The following is a 27,162-nucleotide window of genomic DNA, read 5'->3' on the forward strand; positions in this document are numbered from 1 at the left end:
ATCATTGAGATGTTATATGATGAAAGTGGATGATAGATAATCTTGCACTGATGTTGTTGTTGATGGAAATCTTAAGGCAGCGATAATGCTTATGTAGGCCTGCAAACGTGTGATTGGTTAGGGACCGTGTGAGGGGAACAGGGAATTTGAATCCCTTAAAGGGAAAGGAGCCTTTATTACTGAAAATTCACTGTAGCTTCATTTTTACAAGCTATCAACGCCTACCTATTTGTTATTGCACTTATATCACAACCTTTTGTACTTTCTTGTGACCTCATTTGACTACCACTAATAAAACCAAAACAAATAGATAACACACTGACCTTGTGTTCTGATTCTTATATATTCTGCAATCGGTACCACTTAATAATTTGCTTTTGACAATGTTGTGTAGTTGCTACAATTTGGATTGCATTGCATTGATTTGGCCTATTCTCAGCCTCATCTTTAAATTAAGTGTATTACAAATTAATCTAAACCTGGGGCATACAATAAAGGATAGAATCGAGTTTAGGTCAGATACTCATACTGGCATTTATAAGTAGCCACGTTTTATAGCTGTGGGCACATAAAGAGTGTATTTATAGAATAGAACATTAGAATACATGTAAGGGATAATGCCCGACGGTAATGCCCGACTTCGCGGAGGCGCGTCGGACGGTTCACGCCTCCGCGTCGTCCATTAATTCCTGATAATTGAATTAATCTCTCCTGTGAGATGGTCAAAACATAATGTTTTTAATTATTGGTTTATTAAAACAGATTATTTTTTATACATTTGAATAAATCCACTATTGATAAACAGGTCATTTCCGGGTTACAAAGGGTCCGGACATGGAAAACGAAAGTATTCCGTACTATAGGCTGTACATTAATGTCCAGAAAGTGCAAAACTTATTATTGCTCAAGAGTATAATTTATGTTGACAATTTTTAACGGCCTAAGGTATTTTTTGACTAATGGAAGGTGAGTTACGTCTGTTTATTATATTTGCGATGAGAAAAGTGACGACTGTCGACGGAAGTTTTTCACATCTTTTCAAGTTAAATAAATTGAAATATAAAACCCGAGTTAACAATAGTTCTATGGGGTGTAATTACAGATTTGGTGGATTTAGTTTTGGTGGATGTATTATTGTAATTGTATTATTTAAATCCTTTGTTAGTTCCATTGTGTTTTCTATTTATGTTTCGTATTCATTTGTATTGGCTCAATAAACACAAGCGCCATTGTTGACTGTTTGCCACTTGCCGTGGCCTTGCAGTAATAATTGTGTCCAAAGGGGGCGCTGGCACTCCTAGCTCAGCGACTGCATGGGTATTTAATATTCACAGTTTATCCTTGGTTAACTTTAGTTATTATCTATTTATTACCGTTTGCATATGATGTGGTCCGCGAAAGGTATTTTTGGGTTTTCATGAATTCAAAGTTGATATTGTTATTAATCACTCATCAGTTTGGTATAGAAAATATGTTATTTACTGAAATAAAATGCTGTTTAAAACGGCTATGTTTGCTCATCAGAACTTTCTGAGATTGAGTGGGCGTGGCAGTAATATGGTATGAGCAGTTGGATTGATATGTACCTGGTTCAACCGGATCTAGCTGGCAAAGCGAGCCAAAGTGGTTTTATTCAGCCTTCTCTATTGTCCCTCACAGTATCAAAATAAACTTATTACATATCATTCTTACAAGCACACGCACAAAGTGAGCTGCCTATGACTATTGACAAAGTGGTTCTGAATGAGTACGAACAACCAGGAGAGAGACATAGACGTTGAGTTCTCACAGGTCATTACGCTCAGGGCCGCTGCTAAGCTTTTGGAGGCCCTAAGCATAATTGGTCATAAATGGTCAGGGAGCCCCCATCTCCCAAATCCCTAATGAAGTCATCATAAGACACCCTATGTGTCACTTCAGCATTGATGCTAATGACAGCAAGGCCACTTGCCTCGTTCGTGTCCCATTGTTGACAGATATGATGGTAGATATTTTCTAAATGAGTTTAAGTTTAGGAAAACTGCGCTCAGAAAGGATGCTCCGCCTCCGCCACAAACGTTGGATTCGGGTAACCCGGGACTTTACACAACAGTGGTCATACACAAAACCTGTGATCCGTAACAATCATGTAAATCAGATCTCCTGCCTTCCTCCACCATACCCTAATCAAAGTGCATCGCTTCTGATTCCAGATTCGTTGAGAATCGTCCTGATCGGGAAAACAGGAATCGGCAAGAGCAGCGTGGGAAACACCATATTTGGAGAAACCCCCTTTGAAATAAACCACACACCCAACTCCCAGACCACCCTCTGCCAGGTGGAGACGCGTCGCGTCGAAGGCCGAAGTGTGACCTTGATCGACACGCCCGGCTTGTTCGACACGCGGGTGTCCGACGCGGAGCTGCGGCGGGAACTGCTGCGATGCGTGGCCGCCGGCGCCCCCCGCCCGCACGCCTTCCTCATTGTGCTCAAGGTGGAATGCTACACGCACCAAGAGGAGGACGTGGTCGAAAAGCTCTTCCGGACGTTCTCCGCGGAGGTCTTCAGCTACGCCGCCGTGCTCTTCACCCACGGGGACCAGCTGCCGGCCAGACAGACGATCCGGGAGTTTGTCACGGAGAGCCGCGGGCTGACGGAGCTGGTGAAGAGGTGCGCCGACCGCTGTCACGTCATCGATAACAAATACTGGAACCACCTGAGGCCCGGCGACGACGACGACTGGCGAAGCAACCGCTTCCAGGTGTCTCAGTTGTTGCTCACCGTGGAGCACATAGTCAGGGAGAACGGGGACGGTTTCTTTACCAAGGAGTTGCTACGGACAACCGAGAGAAAACCCTCCTGCTTTAAACGCTGCGTCCTCAAATTGGTGGCGTTTTGCGTGGGAGCCGGGGTGGGCTCTCTTCTCGGCATGGCAGAGCTCTTACGTTACACCTTCTCCCAGATCTCGCCGCCTCAGCTGATAGAATACGTGACCTCGCAGGAAACAGGGAGGGTGTTAGGCGTCAGTGGGGGGTGCGCTGCTGTTGCCGGGGGAATCCTGGGTGGTTGCGTGGGCTACGGGGCGGTAGGTGATGCCATGAGCACTTCAGAGGCGGCCAAAAAGGCCAGCGCCGCCGTGTGGGACAAAATTAATTTTCTAATTGTATTTTTCAAAAAGGGTTAATGGAGAGCCAAACCTCAGCACCACCTGCTGGTGACTTTGTGTTATGTTCACTAGTTTAGATAACCCTATATATATATATATATATATACCCTATATATATATATATATATATATAAATATATATATATGTTGGTCATACTATAGAATTATTTATGATCAGTTGACTAATGACTCTTTTTAGTTTAAAGTCTTTAAAGTCACAATTCTCAGAGTGAAGTCAGAATTCTGACTTTAATCTCAGAATTCTGATTTTAAACTCAGAACTCAGCAAGAAATACTTGTGGCCCGAATCCTCTTCCATAGAACTCGAATGCCAAGTCCTCAGTTAACACCATAAGCATGGAGTTAGGATATAACATTTGTGCTGGTGCTATGATAATGTCTCCATAATTACCTATGCCGTTATCTGCAACATATCTTGACAGAGAATATGGGTCCATTGTCACGCCGTCCACTCCTAGCGCCTAGCGGTGCTCAGCGTCACTTCACTGTTGCTTCACGTCATCCATTCATCTCCCTCTGCCTACACGCCTGCCGTCAATCTACTTCATCAGCACACAGTATATAAACCCAGGATCGCCGAACAATCATCGCTAGGCCGTTGTTAGACTTTACCCTTAGTGCTTTGTCACTAGTGCGTCTTCATGTTAAGATTATTAGTCATAGAGTTCTGTAGCTCAAGGGACCAACCGTCTCCCTGTGCTCAGTCTGCCTACCAGCCTGTTTACAAACTACTACTCCTTGACCTGTCCTACTGTTCACTGCCTTCACTTATTTGTTACCCTCAGTAAAGCCTGTTATTATTTACTGTGTCCTTGTCGCCACATTCCATAACATCCATATTGATAGGAATGAACTTGTTGTTCCTCACTATTTTGGCTCTTAGGAATTAACATCTATTATTTTGAGCAGATGAGCAATGTTAATGTTAGATTCGTTTTCATACATTATCTTTTGGATTTATGTTCAGGGCCATGGAGAGGACATTATGATATGCCCAGTTACCATTGCATTGTTTCCAAAGGTTCAAATGAGGTATCACTTCTGCCTTGAGATTTTTTACAGATTTTTTTTAATTATTTTATGATCCTAGTAGGTCATCATATGTATGTAAGGTTTGGGCCTTATTATTGTGGACTTTTACACTTGAAATTGTGCATGTTTCTCCTCAGCAGTTCATCCAAGGCCTCTTGAATAAAGCCCATTGAACATCCGAATCACCCATCTTCGATTTCTTGTTGACACCATTAAAGTTATGCTAATCATGCAAAAATTAGGTGAGATTTGAGTAATGCTCCATGCGTGCAAAGATGACTGGCACCGGAAAGAGTGAGATGCCGTGTTTTGGGAACCATGAATGCAGAGACGCTTGGAGGACAAACAACCTTCTGGCCCGAGTGTGACTGACAGGAACAACACACAACTGATTGAACTAGGGGAAAAGTTTCCAGACTGAAGGGCTTTTACATAGGCCAAGTCTGGGACTCATGCAACCAGTAATACAAACGGGCGCTCCATGTGAGGCCTATATCGTCTGGATTCCTTGACAAACTCAACTTCCTACCAGTTTCATTGCGTCATCAGAATCAGAGTGTTTATTGGGTGCAGAAATACAAGATATGAACAAAGCATACGAATCGTGTAGTACCTAGGGGTCCCGGGGTTAATCTTTGATTTTCTGGCCGGGGTTTTGCGGGGCCCCCTTTGGGTGCAGCCCCCCAAGTCGCCTATTGGAAGGGCCGCCCCTGGGCCTGCACTCAGGGGACTGTAAGCTGATGTACACAGCTCATAGGAAGTTGGTGAAGGGAAATTGCATTGCGATACACCAAAATAACGCCACAATTTTTGACCCTATCTCAGCCTTTACAGCGTGGTTGGAGCTGTCGTAGCTCTTTTGTCATTGGTCGCATTTTAGGAAGTCCAGTCTTGCTCAGGACGAATCTGAGGTCTGCTATTCACACAACCTGGATATAAATTGAGGTAAGGTGAGGTAATGATGTTTTCTGTAGCAGAAAGCAGAAATGTCGGCTTGGGCTGGTCTGACTGTGCTGGGCTGAAAGACGACGTGAAATTACTTGTAGGGTACACCTTATCTTCCAATCATGCTCAGTGACGCATGTTGATTGATCACATTGTTACAGAGTTATCCAGCCACTCTATTCCAGCCACAAACATGAAAATCAGGCTGTAAAGGAAGCTATGATGACATCTCCCCCACCCCATTACCCCCCCCCCCCCACACACACACACACACAAAGAAAAATGAAATGGACTTTCTGCCCTGATTCTGTGATTCAATAAAAACAAAAGCAATTTTTTTTTCCCCTCTCAGGTGTTCCAGTCTCTCTCCCCTACCATAGGATTGATGGAGTATCCATGGAGTTTTCGACCGTTCCTTTAGACATGACATCCGACTCCTTTCTTCTTTCTGCTATGGATCACATCCTCATGGGTATAGTGAGTGAGCGATAGGAAACAGACGAGGGGACAACAATTTTTAAGCCTGATTTATAAAGTGTTTCTTGTGAAGGAAGTGACATGAATGATTAATCAGAAATGCAATGGTTGAACAGGAGTTGTTTTAGAATATGAGGAATTGAGCAGGATTGCATCTCAATATAAATGAGTATTATGGAACTGTTACGTTTGTGCGTTATTATATCAACATTGATCTTCAGACACCATACAACAGCTTCGTCAACCGATGAAGTAGATATCCGACCGCTAAACTAAATAAGGGCCTTGGTACAATCTTGTGACCTGGAGGGGTAAACACAATATAAGTTATTAATAAAGAATACTTAGAAGGGCAGGATGATCCTTACGTGTGTTTATTTTCCTAATTTATTTTATAATAATTTATTAAATGAAACAAATGACTCAAAGCAGAGAAACTGAGAGGCTTTGAACATGGAAAACACTCAAAGTGACGTGCAGTGATTTAAGATGTCATGAGTGCCTAAATGCCCCCCCCCCATTGTTGAGGCCTCTGTTTACAGAGACCACCCACAGTTAAGAGCTAAAGAGGGATTTACCTTGCTCTTACGACACACTTGTTGCAAGAGATGGCCATTCGTCAGTTATCTGTGTAAACAAATCATAAAATTATATTATTACCGTTTGTGTGTGTGTTTGTATGTGAGTGTGTGTGTGTGTGTGTGTGTGTGTGTGTGTGTGTGTGTGTGTGTGTGTGGGGGGGGGATAGGACTAGTTTAGACACCTACCGCGTGCAGGCTTTACAAGCTTCCAGAGGCCTACCGTGTGCGTGTGTGTGTGTGTCAGAGTTTGTGTTTGACTAGTTTGACTCTAACTTTGAGTGCTGTCACATGGAGCTGTGTGTGTGTGTGTGTGTGTGTGTGCGTGTCTGTGTGTGAACATGTGTGTTAGCGTATGAATGTGTGTGCCTGTGTGTTAGTATATGCTATGCATGTGGGTGTGTTAGTGTATGCATGCATACATGTGCCTGTGTGTGTGTGTTTTTGTGTGTGTTTGTGTGTGTGTGTGTGTGTGTGTGCTTGGAATTCCAGGCCTGGGCTGGAGTGTGGGAGTGCCGACGCTGATCCACTAGTTCCATGCTCTGCTCTGCGACCCACCCACCGGTCCACAGCCAGAGAGCATGCTCTAGCAGGCATGGCACACGACTGGAGGGGAAGGAGAGAGGGAGGACAAGAGGAGGGAAGGAAGACACCTTACGTCCACCGCGCTCCGTAAACTCTGTGTTTTTCGCCCAGGTGCCTTTTGGATTCGGTGAGTCTCGTTTTTTTGTTATCCGGTTTAGATTGCTTTACTCGTTTTAATGGAGAGAACAATGAGTTGTGGTTGAATGGGACGCAGGCAGGGTTTCCCCGTTGAACCGCCACAAATTAGGATCACCTGAAGTCACAGTGAGTCAACAACATGACCCTTTAGTTTTTGTGACATCACAAAAGCTCTCTGTTGACACAGCGTACTTACAGGTACCGATACCTTTCCTTGTTTTCTGTTATTGGTTTTGCTGGTGTATGGAGTCTATGTATGTTTGTTCATTAAAATCAACGGATATATGAACAGTGGCTTTAGTGGCAGTGTGAGTCACTCTTTCAACACAAACACGCCTTTAAAACCAAGTCATGCTCTACCTAAAGTATCTTAACCAAGACCAAACCTTACGAAGACTGTAAAACACGGAATGACCCGTCACTTGAACACTTTTGGCAGTTCACATAGTATTCCACAGTATTCTGTCCCATTCAGCAGGAGAAATACTTCCTACTTTGGCCTTGGCCACTGATTGAGGTTATTATCACACAACCGGTTCAAATCAGTTTCAGGTCTGACACGGCAACTGTCGATGTGGTTGAACTGGCTCCTTGTAAACACATTGCATGCGGTGGAATCACTTTCTAGCTCCTCTGAGCCTCAGAATGAGATGATGTTGTCTTTGTGGAAAACAAAAAAAACGTGGCAACTAGGACTCACTGGCAAGACGACAAAGATCATGTAGAAGGAATGACATAAATAGACAAGGGAACAAACAGGGGACCACAATGAACTAATTAACTGTAAAACTGTAGTTTTTAGCAGACGCTTTTGACCAGAGTGACTTACGACCATTCATACACACATTGACACAGTGTCTGGGGTGTCAACGGTGCAAGGCGAAAGCCAGCTTGTCTGGAGCAGTCAGGGTTAGTGGGGTCTTGCTCAGGGACACCTTGACATTCAAGCCGGGTTTGAACGAGAGACCTTCCGGTTAGCACTCAGCCTGCTCTACCTCCTGAGCTATTTCCGGTGCAGGTGGAGATAAATTTAGAGAAACAAGCGCGAGAGGAGAAAGGAGGACATATACCGGATAAAACATTAAACCCTTCAATGTGGTTCGAATGTAGAAGTCTGTTGATTCATCACAGTAAGAATATTTCAAAATCTACGTCCGTTTCTGGAAGTGTCCGCCCACATGGATGATGGCTTGTCAGTCAACACCCTAGTTACCTCCCTAGTTACCTCCCTAGTTACCTCCCTGCTCAGAGGACTGAGTAACGGTGTGTGACCGGTGGATGAGGGGAAGCGAGATGATCTTGACAGGAATCTGTCGCCGTCACGGGCGAAAGGCTCTCGGTTTGAACCCGCAATGTCCGCTAGATCCTTGCTCACCATTGCTCAGTGATGAAAAGTAATGTGATTCAACTTGCTCACTCTAAGGTAGATTTAGGGGGCGAAAAGTGTCTGATACATTTCTTAATAGTATATCTTGAAGTCAGTATACTGAAAGAGGTTGGTTAAACCACATGGATGGCTGTTCTTTTCGGCACGCACTCTCCCCAGAAGAGGTAAACTGTATCGCCATTTGTCTGTTGAGATTGTATTTTATTGAGTTTCTTCTTGAGGTGGAGAGTCAAGCTTTTGGTAACACAGGACTTGGTTTCCGATACGAGTATCTGTTAAGTGACTCCCGCCTCCACTAGAACACACTGTCCACATCAACTAGAATGTGAAAATAAAACCAGGCATCAACCAGCAGTAATAATAAAGATATACAAGTGACGGTAGAGTTGGAATTGTTTTCCTGAGCGGCAAAGTTAACGCAGGGCACTTTTTGTGATGACACAAAACAAGGACACATGTTGCAAACCTACTGTTATTGAAGAGGCCGTTTCAGCTTGATTTTGGATCGATTTTGAAATGTCTTAAAAGCAGAGTGGGTTGAAGAGGTATGTGCTTGCGAACGTCCCCCTTGGCAGTTAGCCATAAAACTAATTCACACACCTGATAGCAGTCACCAGATATCACGATAAAAGTTGTAAAATGAATACCACAAGATTTTGAATATTTGAATTACTGCTTACTTATATTGCCGGCTGGACACAAGCAGATGTATGCAGATACATACATACATATTCACATTTTATTTCAGAAATTGATTCATTGAAACATCTGGATTTCTTTCTTCACTTGATTTCATTGATTTCATCTCATTGTCGGTGTAATTTAAATCACAGTTCACCTTAAAGACATTGTGTTGATGCTTACGTGTGCGGGTGTGTGTGTGTGTGTATGTGTGTGTGTGTGTGTGCGTGTGTGTGTGTGTGTGTGTGTGTGTGTGTGCACGCGTGCACAGAGTTTCAATGAAACAGGTTCTGTCAGGGCATGCGAGAAAGGGAGAGAGACACCCAGATGTAATAGAGAGAGAGATGAATGGTCATGCAGTACGTAGGTGTGTACGGTAGTGCTCGAACCTGATGCGGCGTACTTTGGTTTGTGCGAGCAAAATTGACAAGATATGTTTTAGCTACATGCTAGGACATGCCCTGGACTGAACAATTCCTGATAATAACATGTTCATGTAATAACTGGCAACACTGTACGGAACAATTATTTTCACAATCAAGTGAGCTTAACCCAAACAATCTCACTCATGCATGCACGCAAACACACACACACACAGGACCCTAACCCTAACCCACACACACACACACACGCACACACCCACACACACACACACACGCGCGCACGCGCACACATTTGTCCTGAGTAAATACACTCTGTCAATGGTAGACATTAGTTTTTTAAAAAGTTTCTCATCATTCAAGCCCTGTCTCGTCTCCAGGAATGTCTACAAAGACTCACAACTGTCGCACACTCAGCAGAACACACACCCCGGGCCCATGGCCTTATCCAGCCCGGTAGGACCTACCTACGCTCTTGGGGTGGGGGGGGGAGTCACTGAAATGAGTCACTGATCGACTTGTTTCTCTTTGACTGAACCCTGAAGGCGGACATTTTTGTAGTGATCCGAACCTGATGTCCTGACTTCTGGGTCATCCGACATTTGAGTCATCGCAAAAGTGTCAAACGCACGGCCTCGGACTTAAGTAATCGCTAATTTTCTGTGTCGGGACGTCGGTTACCCGTAGCGCTCCTAACGATCGACGTCTCCCCCTCCTGCAGTGCCACGATGATGACCCCTCCTGGCAACCTCACCACCGCCCTCATCCTCCATCCCACTATCCTGAGCAACCTCTCCCATGCCGGCCCCGCCCCCTCCAACGGCACGCAGAACATTGTGGGCAGCGCCGTCGCCACCGCCATCGGCGCCATCATCCTCACCCTGGTCTTCCTCCTGGGCGTGCCGGGCAACCTCTTCATCATCTGGAGCATCCTGGCGCGCGCCCGCAAGCAGTCGGTCACCACGCTGCTCATCCTCAACCTGGCGTACGCCGACGGCTCGCTGATGGCGCTCACGCCCTTCTTCATCGTGTACCTGGTGCAGCGCACCTGGGTCTTCGGCAACGCCATGTGCAAGATCCTCTTCTACCTGTGCCTGGCCAACATGTACGCCTCCATCCTGCTCATCACCCTGATGAGCCTGCACCGTGTGGTGGCCATCGTGTGGCCGCAGCGCGTCCGGGCGTCCGTCGGTCGCCGGGTGGCGCTCTGGGCGCTGGTGGGCGTGTGGGTGCTGGTGCTGGTGGCGTCCGTGCCTGCCCTGGTGTTCCGGAAGCTGAAGTGGTACGACGCGGTGACGCCGACGGGGAGGGGCCGCACGGTGTGTGACTCCTACCACCAAAGCAAGAGCGAGGTGAGCGAGAGAGGAGAGCTGTGGGGGGGCGGTCAGAGACGGGATAACAGCTAGTTAACAATTATTCGCCGAAGGCGAAGTGAATGGTGGGGAATAGCTATTGAACACTCCAAAACTAAACAACATAACACTTTTTGCCGGGATTTATTTGTTTTTATTAGCAGTTTATCTGTTTTTATTAGCGTATATCCCGAGTTTGAGATCTCAATCATGGGATGTTGCCCAATATCCTGAGATAGTGAAGCAATCAAATTGCTCCATCTTAGGAGGTTCACGTGTTGCATATACTAATATATTATATTATATAGTAGGGCTGAATGATTTGGGGAAATAATCGAATTGCGGTTATTTCGACCAATATTGCGAACGCAATTTAGTATGCAATTTCTTTTTAAGTTCCTTGCGTTATCTATTATTCACTAAACAAGCAATAAATCATTCTATAGTATGAACAACACAACATTGGAAGCGGTCAGTATATTCACATTTCTATGCATATAAAAATGTACATACATAAATAATTGTAATGTTTTATTTTATATACTTACACATTATACAGAGCAATGCATGCACCATGTTCCAATACAAACCAACGGCTGCATCTCCCTCCCGGGCCCCCAGGTGGTGCTGCAGTACGCCATGGAGCTAGTGCTGGGCTTCATTATCCCTTATCCCGTCATCGTGATCAGCTACGTCTGCATCCTGCGCCGCATCCGCCAGACCAAGTTCCGGCGTCGCGTGCGCAGCGAGAAGCTCATCCTGGCCATCGTGGTGACCTTCTGCGTCTTCTGGCTGCCCTACCACGTGGTCAACCTGGTGCAGGTGGGCGGGGGTATCCGGGTGGGTGATCTGGGAGGTGGTGGGGGTCACGGTTTTCTTTCTGAAAATGTATATCGTGTCATAAATGTATGGCCTGTTAAGCTCTTTGAGACTGTACCTGTGATTGAGGACTATAAAAATAACATTGAATTAAATTGATGTGAATTGAATTGAGACTAAAGGGGGTCCACACTGACAACACTGCATGCATTATAAGCTTTTGTGAATCTTTAGGATGCACAACAATTATGCCTGACCTTCTCATGCGGGATGAATATGAATATTGAAAATTTTTTCCTTTTCTTTACTAAACTTAACTCAACAGCCATATTGTTGTGGTGATTGACTCGAATTGTATTATAGTTCTGTACATGTAAATCGTATCAAATACTTTATTAGAAATATTGGTACTAATGATAACGAACCTCTCTGAAATGAGTCCTTGTGTTCTCCAGGTGGCCGCTGCCTCGTGTAAAGACGACTCTGCGATGAAACAAAAGTGAGTCTTTTTTTGTCATTTGCACAAATGTACACTTTGATACCATCCAGGAATGCATCGCACTTATGTCAGTCAATCAAGTTAAATATTTTTATATTATTGGTATTTGCTCTTGGAATCATTGAGTTGATGTTACATTAATTACCAAATGTTTCCCTTCTCCAAATCAATGTTGAGGATAACAATAATAGCAACAATAAATAAATAGTAATACCAATACCAATACCAGCACCAATATCAATATCAATAACCCAAACAATAATAATAATAGCTAGCAAGCTATAATAATATTAATAATTATAACAATGACAAGAACAACCATTATCAATGATAACAATAATGATAACCTCTGATATTCTCTGTCTCGGGGAGCAGGCTGGACGCCATCTGGCAGCCGGCGCGCGCCATCACGTCGGCGCTGGCCTTCATCAGCAGCTGCGCCAACCCGGTGCTCTACGTCTTCGCCGGCAAGTCCTACATTCGGCGGGACGGCCTGGCCTTCATGGCCCGCCTCTTCGAGGGCACGGCCCTGGATTCTGGCGTGTCCCGCAAGAGCCGGCAGCACAGCCGGCAGGACAGCCGCGACCGGGACGGCAAGGAGTCGGCCAACTGCCTAGGGCTGAAGGGCCGTGACGGGGACGGGGACGGGGACGGGGACGGGGACAGGGACGGGGACGGGGAGGACTCGTCCTACACCGCCCACTCCAGCTCCAACCAGCTCTCCAACAGCGTCATCAAGAACGGGAAACCGAGCCAGAGGTAACCGGGGAGGAGGAGGAGGAGGAGGAGGAGGAGAGGAAGGAGGAGGAGGAGGAGGAAGAGGAGTCGGAGGAGAGGAAGGAGATGGAGGTGGAGGAGGAGGAGGAGGAGAAGGAGAAGAAGGAGGAGGAGGAGAAGAAGGAGGAGGAGGAGGAGGAGGAGAAGAAGGAGGAGGAGGAGGAGGAGGAGGAGAAGAAGAAGAAGACGAAGACGAAGAAATAGAGTAAAGGTCTTAGTAGGGGGGATGGGAGGGGGGGATGGAGGGAGAGACGGAGGGTGGGGGGAGAGGGGGAGGAAAAGTGAGGTGCTCCGTTATCTGCCCGGCCCTAGCAACAGATGGACATTAGGGGGAGGGGGAGGCGGCCTCTTCTGTGATTGGCTGACGTGACGTTAACGGACTAATTGATGGAGGGAGATGAAGCTGGGGGTGTGGAGGTGGTGTAGTTGGGGGGGGGGGGGGGCCAAGTCTCAAGGGCCGCGGACAGCGTGTGTCTCTGTGTGGCGGGGGGGCACCCTGAGTGGGACCTCCCATGGCTTCATCTTCTATCTCCACCTGATGACTTGCTGTGTACAGAAGACCCTCAGCTGACCAGCGTGTGCGTCTGTGTGTGTGTGTGTGTCTGTGTGTCTGTGTGTGTGTGTGTGTGTGTGTGTTCTCTAAAAGGTGAATGACCCGTTGGGGGTTGGCTGAAGAGATACAATACTCAACTCATTTTGAGAGTTTTATGAATTTGGTTGGCACTTTTCTGTTTGTGTGCGTATGCGAATGTGTGTGTGTGTGTGTGTGTGTGTGTGTGTGTGTGTGTGTGTGTGTGTGTGCGTGTGCATCTGCGTGTGTGTGTGTGAGTGTTTACGCCAAGGAAACGATTAAGATCGACACTCACTCTGCGTGAGTGAGCCACCTATTAACTGATTATTCACATTTCTTATCTACAGCCTTTTATTTGGTTGCGTGTCCCAAAACAATTTTTTTGAGCAAATATATATATATATATATATATGAGAAAATGTTGCATTTTTTATACTTGTACATTAATGAAATTAAAACATTTCTAAAGTTTTTAATAAGTCTTATCTCCATTTCTTAAGGCGTGACACTTGATTTACTATTGAAGACGGGGACTGTAGAAATACCTATACATTTTAAGGGTGTATTACCATCTCAAACAGACTGCACGATGTGCCAGGACAAACTGAATTGGACAGAATCTGAATAATCCGAGTTGAAATCTCGGATAACATCACAAATACAATGAAAGTGTAAAATTCAGGGATGCAAACACATGTATGACAAAAAAAGAGAGCGCTACCCAAAGTCTGAAAAAATATGACGGCGTAATATCCTATTAACATGAGACGGCCTATGCTATATGCTTTAATAAATAGGAAATTTAATTTAGTATACACTGCTTCATAAGAGACAGACGGACCGACAGCACCAGCTAATCTTAAGCAAAAAGATTGTGTCTTACCTTTATTTATGTGGCAGTGATCTCATCCCGTGGTGTAGCCTACCACATCCACTTAGTTAAACAAGTTATCGAAGTTATCTAAAAACTAGTAGGTACTGGTCCACAGCGTCCCCAGTGAATCGACTCCTACGGGAGACCCTGTCGGAGACCAGTGTTGTGCCTGAACGCGTTCACTGAACGAAAGTTCATGAACTCGTTCATATTTTGGGCGAACGTGAACTGAACGTACTGTATTACTGCCTGATGAACGTTACTGTGAACTCGTTCATTCTGGTGTCAGTGAACGGCACGCTCACTCGGTTTAACTTCGTTCAATGGGGGGGTTATTTCTCTATCAACACGGCGGATGCGCGCGCAGATCGCCGTGTTGTTTGACCGGTTGCCATGGTAATCCCGTGCGGTTCATTTGCAGTTGCGGTGTTGCCAGCTTACTGTTACATTAAACTGTAATCAGAAAAGGTGGTTATATGCTATAGACCCTATAGTATCTGTCATATAAAGGCTGGGATGAATTTCAAATGATAAATATGTACACTTTATTTTGAAAGTATAGACCAGCGCGATTCCCATTGAAACGAATGGCGCGGTGATTATTCTTCAAAACGAGAGCTGTTAAATTGTGGAAAATGAATTAAACTGTAATCAAACAAAGCGGTTATATGCTATAGACCCTAGAGTATCTGTGGTATAAAGGCTGAGACGAATTTCGAATTATAAATATGTACAATCCATAACGTTTTCTCTCTTGCTCATAGCTCAGCGGAGTAGAATATCTCATAGAATCATTGCTTGTTGGCCGGAAACGGAAAGGGGGGCTGTTCACGTTTGGTTGTAGTCATTTCGCTCGGTTCTCCGTCTCATCAGTAGCGCTAGAACCGAGCGAAAAGACTACAATCAAACGTGAACACCACCCCTTTCAGTTTCCTCCAACGAGCAATGAGTCTTCCAACAGAAATCAATGGGATTTACAAAATGCGCTAAATGTGGAATAAAACACGATAGAAACTGTATTTCGCTACGATACTTGATTCAACCACTCTATATCATCCTAGACAAACCACAAAGGGTGCTCAATGTTCAAAATACCGGAATAAACGAATAGCTCACAGCAACATTTGAAAAAAAGAACTATGAACTAGTTCATTTTTTGGAACTGTGAACTTAGTTCAAAATTTTGAATTATGAACGTTTAACTGAACTAGTTCATTTTAAAATTTGTGAACTGAACTTTGAACTAGTTCACGAAGAAAGTGAACTTTCCCAACACTGTCGGAGACCCTCTCCGTAGCTCTACGTGCACATGCGCATCCAATATTTAACTATCCGTCGATGCGACGGCAAGGGCTGTGATTGGTCCCCTAACAAATCACAGCCCCCGGAATCACATTTCTTTACTTCGAAGGCTCGAGGGGTCTCAATCAGATTACGGATTATTGACACCTGCACGCGCGCACCGATCGACGCGCACACGCTCCCCCCACCCCCCCCCCCCCCAAAAAAAAAGCGGGCCGTTTGCATGTCTGAAAATAAACCAAAAATAATCAAAGAAAATGCATGATCAAGGGAAGATACAGACAGCAATTTACCAAGCATAAATTCAATGAGACGATAAGTGTACATGATTCTTACAGGGAAACCTTCACATCGTGGGCAGTAACTAAAAAGGAAACCAAGAGGAGGGGGAGTGACCATCGTGGAGAATTAAGAATTGTCCAAGTGTGAACTCAGCCACGGCGGAAAAGACCAAGTTCAATTGCAATTGCTCATTGGTGAAGTGGACATGACTGCAAGGCTGTATGCAAGGCTGCTACACAGTTAAAAGAATAAACACAACCAAGAAGTCAGTCGATTGGCCTCAGTATCAAGACTTTGTGGCTACAGTGGAAACGAGATTATTTTATCACCTTTAGATAAGAGAGGGGTAGTCTCTCTAGGTCCAAGGAGATCCTTGGACCATATGTGTATACATACCTTTTTTAATTGAATATTAATTTTTGCATATGATTTTACATTATATTTACGATTAATATTTCAACAACACTGTGTTTTACGACATCCCCATAGAACACAAACACTCATCCACGCCTACCAGGTTGTCCAATAGGACACCGCCAAAATAAGAACACAACAAAAGAGAAATAAGGGATTAGTAGCAACTGTTAGTTGAAGCCTTGTTTCCCATAGGGGACGAAGAGTAGTAGTAGAGCAGATAGCAACTGTTAGTAAAGTAACATCCGCTGAAATTGTGACACACCAAGGTTATTTTGCAACTATACATGGGAGAACATGTTGTCTTTTTAAAAGACACCTCCTGTTGCAAGAGGTTATCCCATTCTGAGGCCACAGGAAGAACGTAATAGATGTCTTAAGGCGTTGAATAGTCAAACCCAACAGCTCCTCTCTTACGGGACCAACCGACACAGAGAGCCGACGACGGAGACAATCACGCACGCTGTGCCACTTCAAAGCACCTGCCACCACTAAGTAGGCCAATCGTATCATGTCCTATATGTGACTCATACTATGAGATATTAAATCATGGTATTCTTCTTAGAATTGATGTGAAGAATGAAGTAAAAAGATTCTAAAATAGAAGTGCCGCCTTCCAAAGGGGCATCTTCAAAGTCACTTTCCCTACGAGCAGAGCCAATAAGAGGCTTGTCAGGGTAATAAATAACCACAGCACATGAAAGATTCAATCAATCGTGATGAATGTGTTAACACTGTTCTATTGAAGCAAACCAACAGTTCTTGTTTTTTATCGTTTTGTTTTCTTCCTCAAAAGCAGGCAAGGGGAAGTGACATGTCTTGTGGCAACCCCTTAAATCGTTGGACTTTGAGGCTGGCAGTACTATTGCTGCAGAGAGTTTGAGAGTGGTAACTGCTCACTGAACATCCGGACTGCAACCGGGGGTCGGTTTAACGTTGTGGAGCTCGCTACTCAGCGGTGATTCACCGGTAAAAGGTAAGCTGAGAATGATTATAATGAATGTTGCTGAAGGTCTTTGTTTTAAATTTAGGGGTTTTTTGAGAGTCGTCAGAGCATTGCTTTAGTTTGGCTCAGTCTGGCTTAGATAGACTGAATCAAATAAAATTTGGATTAGAAAAAATAAAACACATTCACACTGAGCTTTTTCACTTTTCAAGTGAAAAAGCTGTGACATGATATGTTAGCCTATTATTTTTTGTCGTATTCCTAAATAGTCCACTCTAATTTAAAATCCCAAACTTTCAATTATAGTTATTTCTAAGGAAGTGTATAGAGTTCTCCCTTACGACATAAATAATTACAAAGCCTTATTATTCAATATAAGGTTATGCTTATTTGTAATAACTCAATCAAGTAGATAATGAATAATTGTATCAAAATAAATTGGGATATATGGGATACATAATATATATTATATCCATATAAGAACTTCCATGACCCATATAGCACGTGGTCCAGGAATACAGTATGCGGAGCATGGTTTCTCATGTGATCGCTCCCTCTGCCGGTTAAACAGATGTGTAACCTGAGGGACTCCTCTAATACAAACCAATGCTACTGTACGCATTAGGGGTGTAACGGTACAAAAAAGTCACTGTGTCAGCCTGTGCTGTGGCAGAGGGCACCATGGTGTGGCATCACAGTCGCCACCCTCCTGCTGCCCCGGTCAAGTTTTTCAACGTACATTTTTCTTGTAACATTTCAATTAAATAAATGTATTACTACTACTAATAATGAATCGAATAAAAAACAGATATACACTGTATATATATTAATATATATCTAACAACCAATAGCTATATATATAGCTATATACATATAGCTATATAGAAGAAAAGAAATCGTTCCTGCCGCACCACAGGCCCCGGCCCCGGGGCTGCAGCTGGATGCTATTGGTTCACTTGGGAGCCAGCAGCCCTGCCCCAGAATGAATCAAATACCTGCGCTCTTTACAAGGGCGGGGTCCGGGGAGCGGGGCCAGGGGGCGTGGTCAACCCTGAAAGGCTCCCATCCTTAGTTGTGATGAACTGTGCGGCACTTCAAAACAAAACCATTTTCCTCTTCCCCAGGACCTCCTCGCTCCCTCCTCGCTCGCCCACACCGACCCTTTCCCCCCCCCCCGCGATGGCGTTCTCCGTCTCCCCCCCGCAGCTGTACCACGCCTCCTCCTACACCCTCTCGCTGCTCCTCTCCCCCTTCTCCCTCAACCTCAGCTCCACCGCCACCCCCTCCCCCACCCTCACCCTCACCCCGGCGCCCCAGCGGTCCTCAGCCGCCCTGGGCGTGGCCATCCTGGTGCTGGCCTTCGCGCTGGGTCTCCCCGGCAACCTGTTTGTGGTGTGGTCGGTGTGGTGGCGTGTGAAGAAGCGCTCCGTCACCTGCCTGCTGGTGATGAACCTCGCCGCGGCCGACGCCCTGGTGCTGCTCAGCGCGCCCTTCTTCCTACGCTACCTGCTGGGCGGCCGCGGCTGGGAGTTCGGCGCGGCGGCGTGCAAACTGATTCACTACCTGTCCAGCGTCAACATGTACGTGTCCATCTACTCCATCGGCCTGATGAGCGCCGACCGCTGCCTGGCCGTCACCCGGCCCTTCCTGGCGCACCGGCTGCGCACAAAGCGCAAGCTGCTTGGCCTGCTGCTGGGGCTTTGGGTGCTCAGCTTCCTGCTGTCACTGCCCATGCCCTTCTACCGCAGGTGGGGGGCGCTCGTGTTGGTCTGTCTGTCTGTCTGTGTCTGTGTCTGAGTCTGTGTCTGTGTCTGTGTCTGTGTCTGTGTCTGTGTCTGAGTCTGTGTCTGTGTCTGAGTCTGTGTCTGAGTCTGTGTCTGTGTCTGAGTCTGTGTCTGTGTCTGTGTCTGTGTCTGTGTCTGTGTCTGTGTCTGTGTCTGTGTCTGTGTCTGTGTCAGTGTCTGTGTGTCTCTCTTGTCTCTCTCCCTCCCTCTCTCCTGTCTCATCCTTTATCTCACTTCTCTCTCTGTCCCATCTCACCCTTAATCTCACTCACTTTCTCTCCCGTCTCACCCTTGATCTCTCTCACTTTCTCTCCCGTCTCACCCTATATCTCACCCCGTCTCACCCGTATCCCGTCTCTCTCTCTCTCTCTCTCTCTCTCTCTCTCTCTCACCCTCTCCCTGAGAGAGGGAGAGGTATCTGTTGTCCTAGAAATGTATATTCACATTACCAAAGTGCAAAAAATAAAAAACGTTGATAATTTTCTGACTCTATCCTCCTCTCTGCTCCTCTATGTCTCTCTCCCTCTCCCTCCCGCTCTCTCTCCCTCCCTCCCTCCCTCCCTCCCTCTCTTTCTCTCTCTCTCTCCCTCCCTCCCTCTTCTCTTCCTCCCTCCCTCCCTCTCTCTCTCCCTCTCTCTCCTCCCTCTCTTTCTCTCCCTCTCTCTCTCCCTCCCTCCCTCCCTCTCTCCCTCTCTCTCTTCCTCCCTCCCTCCCTCTCTCTCTCCCTCTCTCCCTCTCTTTCTTTCCCTCTCTCTCTCTCCCTCCCTCCCTCTCTCTCTTCCTCCCTCCCTCCCTCTCTCTCTCCCTCCCGCTCTCTCCCTCTCTCTCTCCCTCCCTCCCTCTCTTTCTCTCCCTCTCTCTCTCTCTCTCTCCCTCCCTCCCTCCCTCTCTTCCTCCCTCCCTCTCTCTCTCCCTCTCCCTCCCTCCCTCTCTCTCTCTCTCTTCCTCCCTCCCTCCCTCTCTCTCTCCCTCTCCCTCCCTCCCTATAGCAAGCAGCTGAAGCCCATCAGCGCCAACTGGTCGGTGCCCGTCTGTAGCCAGGACCACGGGAGCGGCGTGGAGCACCGGGTGTTCCAGTACCTGTTTGAGACGGTGATGGGCTTCCTGCTGCCCTTCACCTTCATCGTTGGCTGCTACGGCGTGGTGGTGAACCGCCTGCGCACCGCCATGTTCCAGAAGAAGGGCCAGAGCAGCCGTCTCATCCTGCTCATCGTGGGCGCCTTCAGCCTCTTCTGGCTGCCCTACCACGTCATCAACGTCATGGAGGTCAGTGGGGAGGCCTCGGCCCTGTTTGGGGGTTTATGATGGATGGATGTGTGCAGCCCCTACGACTGGGGTTAAGGTCGTAATGTAACCATGGTGAACCCCCTCCATTATGCTAACCACCACTGCTGTTGATGCTGCCCACCATAAGCACCAGCCTGAGCCCCGCAAACGCCATCTCACTCCCCCACCACCACCACCAACACAGTGTGTATCGACAGCACAACTGTCAACGTCTCAACCCCCACCTACACCAGCAGCGCCGACACCACAACTATCACCACCTTAACCAGTGCTACCGTCCCAGCATCTCAGCAACGGCCACCACCACCTACACCAGAACTATCACTCCCTTAAACACCACCACCACCACCCTCTAAACCACCACCACCTACACCAGAACTATCCCCATCTTAACCCCCGCCACCTCTCCCTCCCTCCAACCTCTCCCACCGCCTCCACCTCCCTCCCTCCACCTCCCTCCCTCCCTCCTCCTCCCCCCAGATCTACGGCGTGCTCCTGGGCAACCAGGCGGTGGTGCGGGCCGCCGACCAGGGCCGGCCCACCCTAACGGCGTTCGCCTACTTCAGCAGCGCTGTCAACCCCATCCTGTACGTGTTCGCCGGCAGCTCCCACATCCGCGTGGCCGGCCTCGGATTCATGGGCCGGCTGTTCGAGGGCACCAACTCTGAGAGCCGAACCACCAGCACCAGTAACCGCACCCGGTCTAGCCGCGGGGGGTCCACCGCGGCCGGCATGATGACGGTGGTGGCGATGGAGGAGGAGAGCTCCCCGCTGCAGGCGCTGTCGGCCAAGCTGGGACCGGCGGCCGGCGGCGGGAAGGACGGGCGCTACCGCTCAGAGTTCAACATCTTGGCCACCAGGGGTCAGTCGGAGTAGTGTTTGGGGGGGGGGGTAACATTTTTTTCATGTTACTTTGAATTCGTTTAACTTTTTCGACAAAATGTTCTCTTAAACTGATTTATATCTTTCCTTATATATTATATATTCCCTACGATAACACCTGCCTACCTGTATTGGTGTTAGGGCCTAAACCTGTGTTTCTCCCTACGATGACACCTCTGGGAGGACGGAAAAAGAGAGACTTTTAGGGTGCTTCCATAAACCGGTTCTCTGAGTAACACGAGGGGAACGTCTCGCTACAGGAAGCGGCCACTGATGGATTCACAGAAGCATTGATTATGATAGCAGTCCTGATGTCATCAAGATGGCTTTCTATCGCTCTTTGGTTTAACAGCGAGGCTATTAACTCAAAGACCTACCGCAAGGACACACTCTTGTGAAAGAGTGTGTCCTGTGTTGGGCAAGGCGCTTATGTTTTCAGCATTCATTCAACGCCGCTGTCAGAGTTGTGGTTGGTGATAGGTCTGGATGTGGCAGTTTCACATTTTTTGATTCTCTAAAGAGAATGGGTGAATAGATGTGCGAGACATTGAACTGTGTGGAGCTGTTCCTGGAACCCTGTCTCTGCAGACGTTCCAGTGAAGGATCGTTCAGTGTGCAGAGAGTGTCCAGCTAGAGGCTCCAAAGACAGAGTGCACAGACAGTGGGCAGAGACAGTGTGCAGAGATATTGTGCAGAGAGAGTGTGCGGACACAATGTGCACCGAGAGTGTGCAGAGAGAGTGTGCAAGGACAGTGTGCACAGACAATGTACAAAGACAGTGTGCAATGTTAAAGGACAGCGTGCAGAGATACACCTCTGATTGTGGCGGTGGAGTATCCAACATCTGACCTTCACCGGCCAGTCAGGACTGGCGTAGTGAGATGCAATGCTTCTGAGAAACCTCCAGGCGGCGCTGCCCATGGTGAGCCCTCGAGGCGTACACAAAGAGAACCGTTGCGACTATTTGTTTGTTTTAATAATTCTCAATACATTGGCTCTTGTAATGAGGTGTATTTAATATGTGAGTCAGCTTGTATTTTGTAATTGTCTTCTGTATTTTTTATCTGTATTTATCTCGGTATTTTTTAATACTTAAAAGTTGTTCCCTTCCAATCTGGAGACCATTTACATGCAGCGGGGGCTCAGCCATTGAAGGCACGTTACATAAAAAGGAAATAATTCAAACATGTGCAAATACGTATTAGTCCATCTTCCCCTCACTATATGCTCCGGTTTATCTGAAACGTAATTAATGTTCCTTAGTGACTGCTTAAAGTGGATTTAGCCTTTATTCAAGCCTATTCTAGGTTAATAGGTTAATTGCTCTTTGCTAAATACAATTTTGAAAATAGAGGGTGGTTTACATACACAAAGATATTTAGGATTTTGTTGTATTTGATTTCATGCTTAATACCTTTACACAGAGAGAAGATTAATGCATAGCAAATCTTTTGGGAATTAAAGAACTATTGAAAAAAACAATCGTATATCCTATGTATCGCTAGTAATTTTGTTGAAAATGTCTAATCTGCTGTTTCATGATCCAGCCCCAGCTCTATTCGCTGTTCCCCTGAGTCCTCGTTAGCAAAACGGTGGTCACCTGAGCGATTTTGTGTAGAGGGCAAAGACGAACTAACAAGTGCAAAAAGAAAATTAAATTTCAATAGAAAGGCAATGGGCCCTATCTTGCATCCGGCGCAATTGACTTTCTCACTGTCGCATGTGTCGGTGTTAGTTTGCAACTGGCGCAGAGCGTTCTTTTCCCTCCCGCGCCACGCGTCGGTAAATTAGGGAATGATCTTGCGCCCAAAGGGGCGGTTCGGCGAAAGGAGGAGGCGTGTTCTGGCGCAAACGTTCCCTGGTGCTATTTTACAGTTTCAGAAACCACTTGCGCCATAAACCAGGAAATAGCTGCTTTAAAGTCAGTGGCGCGTTGTTCAGATGCTATTTTTTTGCATGCATAATGTTGCTTGTGCACCTCGCGCATACACTTTGCTTCTCTCATCTACCTAGCCACACATTCTCGGTAAAATATTTGGGAAAGAACAGCTGAAACAGCGGTAATAAGTTGTGCTTTTAAATCAATGCATCTGCAAACACATATTTTCTTGACACAGACATCGTGTACATGCCCATAACTTTTAGGATTGATGAGTATTTGATCGTGAGAAAACATTGTTTAACCGCGAGTGAGTGTTAAAAAGAATGAATGAATGCGGGCGTGTGTGCGTCCATCTGTTAAAACACACGCAAACTAAACACGTAACGCATAATATAGTCCATGGCAATGTATATTAACGGGGGGACACATGCATATTAGGAACAGAAGTCGATAACGATAATGCATACAATACTGATAAGATAATGTATTGCGTCTATCATTAAATAGAACCACAGTTACCACATATCATATGTGTGTTAATTTTTCTTTGCCAAAATTTATTTAAAGACTCTTTTTCTGAAGTTGTGGAAGAAAACCTTATTCCATGTGTGAATAAGGCCATATTATTTGGCCATAAACTGAGCCGTTTGAAGTTTGAAATTCATGTGCATCTGTCTCATTGGAGACTGCAGACGCGCTGTCAAAATATTAACTCGTCAGATTCAAATGCGCTCATGGCTCTTAAAGGGGATGGGAGCTGGCACTCCCATTGGTTTATTGCACGTTATGCCCAAACCACACCTACGGGTAATTAGGCTACTTCAGACTAACCCTTCTTAGATTTGCGCCGGGCGCAACAGTCGTTTTTGCGCCGGTAATCGCCATAGAACCGGCCACAAAGCTACTTGCGCTTGGCGCTTCTCACTTGCGTTTCAGACCATTGAAATAGGGCCCCATGTCTTTGTGGTTTTTGAATTACACAAGCCATTGCCTTGCCAGCATATTACACATTTTTGTGTCCTTCATTTCACAATCTCCGACCGCAGAGCACTTCCTCCCCATCTTTAGTTGCAACGTCAGGAAACGTTTTTTTTTTTACCATATAATCCAAACCTTCGTCAAAATCGGTCAATCTTGTGTGTTCTTGTGGTGAGCCTGTGATAACCGGGCCAGGATGAAAGTAATTCTGATTCCATCTACTGGTTTTTAAAAGGAACTTTGCATACATTCCCTAAACAAATGTTTGACATATTTTCATCATCAGAAAATGATAAGGAGACGCTTCCTGCACTACCTGCCCTAAATCACATTGATAATAAAAAAATAAAAAAACTATGAATGCAAGCATAAAGGAAACCCACAACTTAGTTATGAATTGGTTTCGCTGCCCTACTCTACTGGCCCATATAGGCCACATCCTGTTCTTGTGTACAGCTGAACCCATTGAACCAGTTGCTGTGTTCATCTTTACCACACTTAACGGTTGAGAAATGATAAAGCATTGCACATTGTTCGCGCATTTCCATCACAAGCACACAAGGTTTGCACGGGAACAACACCCAGGAGAGAATTCTGAAACACACCCAAGCTATCTCTCAGCTATTAGTGAGAGAAATGCATGTGAGCATGTTCTGGTGGAATGCACCTGCCTCTCTGTGAGACCGTTTCGATTTTGGAACTCATCCGGCTAATTTCTGACCAATCAGGGGAACTGTTCCCTGATTGGTTCCATTAATTATTCTGGCCTGTCAATCACATGTGTGCACAAAGGGATATCATAGAGCGACCACATAGAGCCGTGTTTAATGCAACGACCCTTCTCAACGGCAAAAATACGGAGGGAGGGAGGGAGCAGGGAGGGAGGAAGTCTGGGAGGTAGTCAGGGTGTGAAGGAGTCAGGAAAGGATGGAGGGAGGGACTAGTGAGGGAAAGGATGGAGGGAGGGAGAAGTGAGGGAAAGGATGGAGGGAGGGAGAAGTGAGGGAAAGGATGGAGGGAGGGACTAGTGAGGGAAAGGATGGAGGGAGGGAGAAGTGAGGGAAAGGATGGAGGGAGGGACTAGTGAGTGAAAGGATGGAGGGAGGGAGAAGTGAGGGAAAGAATGGAGGGAGGGACTAGTGAGGGAAAGGATGGAGGGAGGGAGAAGTGAGGGAAAGGATGGAGGGAGGGACTAGTGAGGGAAAGGATGGAGGGAGGGAGAAGTGAGGGAAAGGATGGAGGGAGGGACTAGTGAGGGAAAGGATGGAGGGAGGGAGAAGTGAGGGAAAGGATGGAGGGAGGGAGAAGTGAGGGAAAGGATGGAGGGAGGGACTAGTGAGGGAAAGGATGGAGGGAGGGAGAAGTGAGGGAAAGGATGGAGGGAGGGACTAGTGAGGGAAAGGATGGAGGGAGGGAGAAGTGAGGGAAAGGATGGAGGGAGGGAGAAGTGAGGGAAAGGATGGAGGGAGGGACTAGTGAGGGAAAGGATAGAGGGAGGGAGAAGTGAGGGAAAGGATGGAGGGAGGGACTAGTGAGGGAAAGGATGGAGGGAGGGACTAGTGAGGGAAAGGATGGAGGGAGGGAGAAGTGAGGGAAAGGATGGAGGGAGGGACTAGTGAGGGAAAGGATGGAGGGAGGGACTAGTGAGGGAGTCAGGGTGGGAGAGAGTCAGGAGGCATTTGAGTTTCTTCTTTTTTATGCCTTCCCCTCTCTCTTAGATCATACCATATCAGTTTCAGATTAAGCGTAGGGAGGAGGGAGGAAAAAGCACAGACAAAAATGTGTTTCTGGAAATCAATTCCACAAACTGCTTTTGCACAGTTGACCACTTTATGCTGATAGAGGGTAGTCTGTTTATGGTCTAGAAGTTCACACGAAGATGTACCACAAAACAAGTATCCCTTCATTGACTTCAACAGACCAGAGACGTTGTTTGTTGTAAGGAGCACATTTCCCCGAAAAGATATTCGTGTCCATTTACACACTAACACATGCCAACTATAGTGCCTCCAGAGAGTTCCTTGTTCACCGTGCGTGGGAGTAGCAGAAGCCTCAGAGTATTAAGGGGTACGGAGGTCTTCAGAGAACAACTAATTATAGGTAAAGCATGGCACAAAGGTTGCTATTCAAGTGCTTAAGACCATGACGCTCATCCCAAATTGGATTCACCCGGTTTTATTGAGTACAGAGTGTTTGATACAACGAGTTTGCCTTTTTAGGAAGGCGTCGTACATCATTATAAAATGCATCCAGGTATTTCATTCATTCTGGGGCCGGGCTGTGTCTATATTTATAGATGTATTATCAGAATGGAAATGCTAGCTAGTTAAGTGTACCTTTTAACCTTCTATGCATTCTTTGCCTCAACACTCTACCATAAGTGTTACATTAATTAACACAGATAACATTAGCTAATGAGCGTTAGTAAATAAGCATTAACTATGTTGTTGGTGCTCCTGTAGTAGATGTTGGTGTCGGTGAATCCTCATAATTTTTTGCACGATTTACAGGGGTTGGAGGTATGCTGTGGTTGGAGCAGAAAAACGTCTCCTCATGGCTGCTGTCTCCATGTCAGCTTGACCGTGTCTCTTTCTCCCCTTCTTCTCCAGCTTCTCACTAAGCTAGAACACACGCAACAACAAAACGCTTCAGAGGAAGACACAAACATGGCCAAATGTCTCTGACAATGTTTCTAACACAAGATACTCCTCCCCATCCAGCCCTACTGGGCAGAAATATGTTTGGACTGAGAATGGAATTGCATTTGACTCAACAGCCTAAAATGGTGGCGGTTACAAAAGCACATGATACCATCTTTAAAATGGCCGCCTTCATTTGAGGGTCGTTGAGATCCTTCTCTCCGCGACGGCTCAGAGTGAGTTTAAAGATGGAAGATTTCACATTTTTTTCAGGTGTAGGACCTGCAGGTCATAGTGGGAAGAAAACAAAACATCACCTATCTCAAACATCATCCCCATCAATTTAGGGCTTAGAATTTTGTGAAGAGTGGTTTAGTAAGAGTGGATAAACTTGAAGAAGGCAATATGAATTATTTTTACCTTGGCCAGGTAGGAAGAGCAGTGATGAGACCAAATTTTTTCCCACGTCACACTTAGAATGAACTTCATACAGTCGGTTTCACAT

At 46.2% G+C, this 27,162-nt stretch overlaps 3 protein-coding genes across 3 annotated transcripts; all 3 read left to right on the forward strand.

The window, feature by feature from the left end:
* The first annotated feature begins 826 nt into the window (after positions 1 to 826).
* Positions 827 to 4,371, forward strand: LOC307091125 (GTPase IMAP family member 7-like). Its single transcript, XM_079758003.1, has 2 exons — positions 827 to 966; positions 2,193 to 4,371. Exons 1-2 carry the CDS (start codon positions 960 to 962, stop codon positions 3,161 to 3,163), a joined length of 978 nt encoding a protein of 325 aa, XP_079614129.1. The 5' UTR covers positions 827 to 959; the 3' UTR covers positions 3,164 to 4,371.
* Positions 4,372 to 6,767: 2,396 nt separating this feature from the next.
* Positions 6,768 to 12,802, forward strand: ltb4r2a (leukotriene B4 receptor 2a; the record flags this gene model as incomplete). Its single annotated transcript, XM_079758282.1, has 5 exons — positions 6,768 to 6,910; positions 10,091 to 10,721; positions 11,343 to 11,543; positions 11,996 to 12,039; positions 12,415 to 12,802. Exons 2-5 carry the CDS (start codon positions 10,098 to 10,100, stop codon positions 12,800 to 12,802), a joined length of 1,257 nt encoding a protein of 418 aa, XP_079614408.1. The 5' UTR covers positions 6,768 to 6,910; positions 10,091 to 10,097.
* A 4,320-nt stretch (positions 12,803 to 17,122) lies between these two features.
* ltb4r (leukotriene B4 receptor) lies at positions 17,123 to 22,522 on the forward strand. Its single transcript, XM_079758084.1, has 4 exons — positions 17,123 to 17,235; positions 18,330 to 18,953; positions 19,979 to 20,255; positions 20,757 to 22,522. Exons 2-4 carry the CDS (start codon positions 18,385 to 18,387, stop codon positions 21,150 to 21,152), a joined length of 1,242 nt encoding a protein of 413 aa, XP_079614210.1. The 5' UTR covers positions 17,123 to 17,235; positions 18,330 to 18,384; the 3' UTR covers positions 21,153 to 22,522.
* Positions 22,523 to 27,162: the final 4,640 nt, after the last annotated feature.

This window comes from Pollachius pollachius, assembly GCF_949987615.1.
Source record: "Pollachius pollachius genome assembly, chromosome: 20".
Classification (NCBI taxonomy): Eukaryota; Metazoa; Chordata; class Actinopteri; order Gadiformes; family Gadidae; genus Pollachius; species Pollachius pollachius.

Bases quoted from the DNA above. Each gene is read 5' to 3' on its own strand.
- ltb4r (XM_079758084.1), top strand. From the start codon at position 18,385: ATGGCGTTCTCCGTCTCCCCCCCGCAGCTGTACCACGCCTCCTCCTAC. The intron at 18,954-19,978 runs GTGGGGGGCGCT...CCCTCCCTATAG, and splicing joins CCCATGCCCTTCTACCGCAG to CAAGCAGCTGAAGCCCATCA. The intron at 20,256-20,756 runs GTCAGTGGGGAG...TCCTCCCCCCAG, and splicing joins ACGTCATCAACGTCATGGAG to ATCTACGGCGTGCTCCTGGG.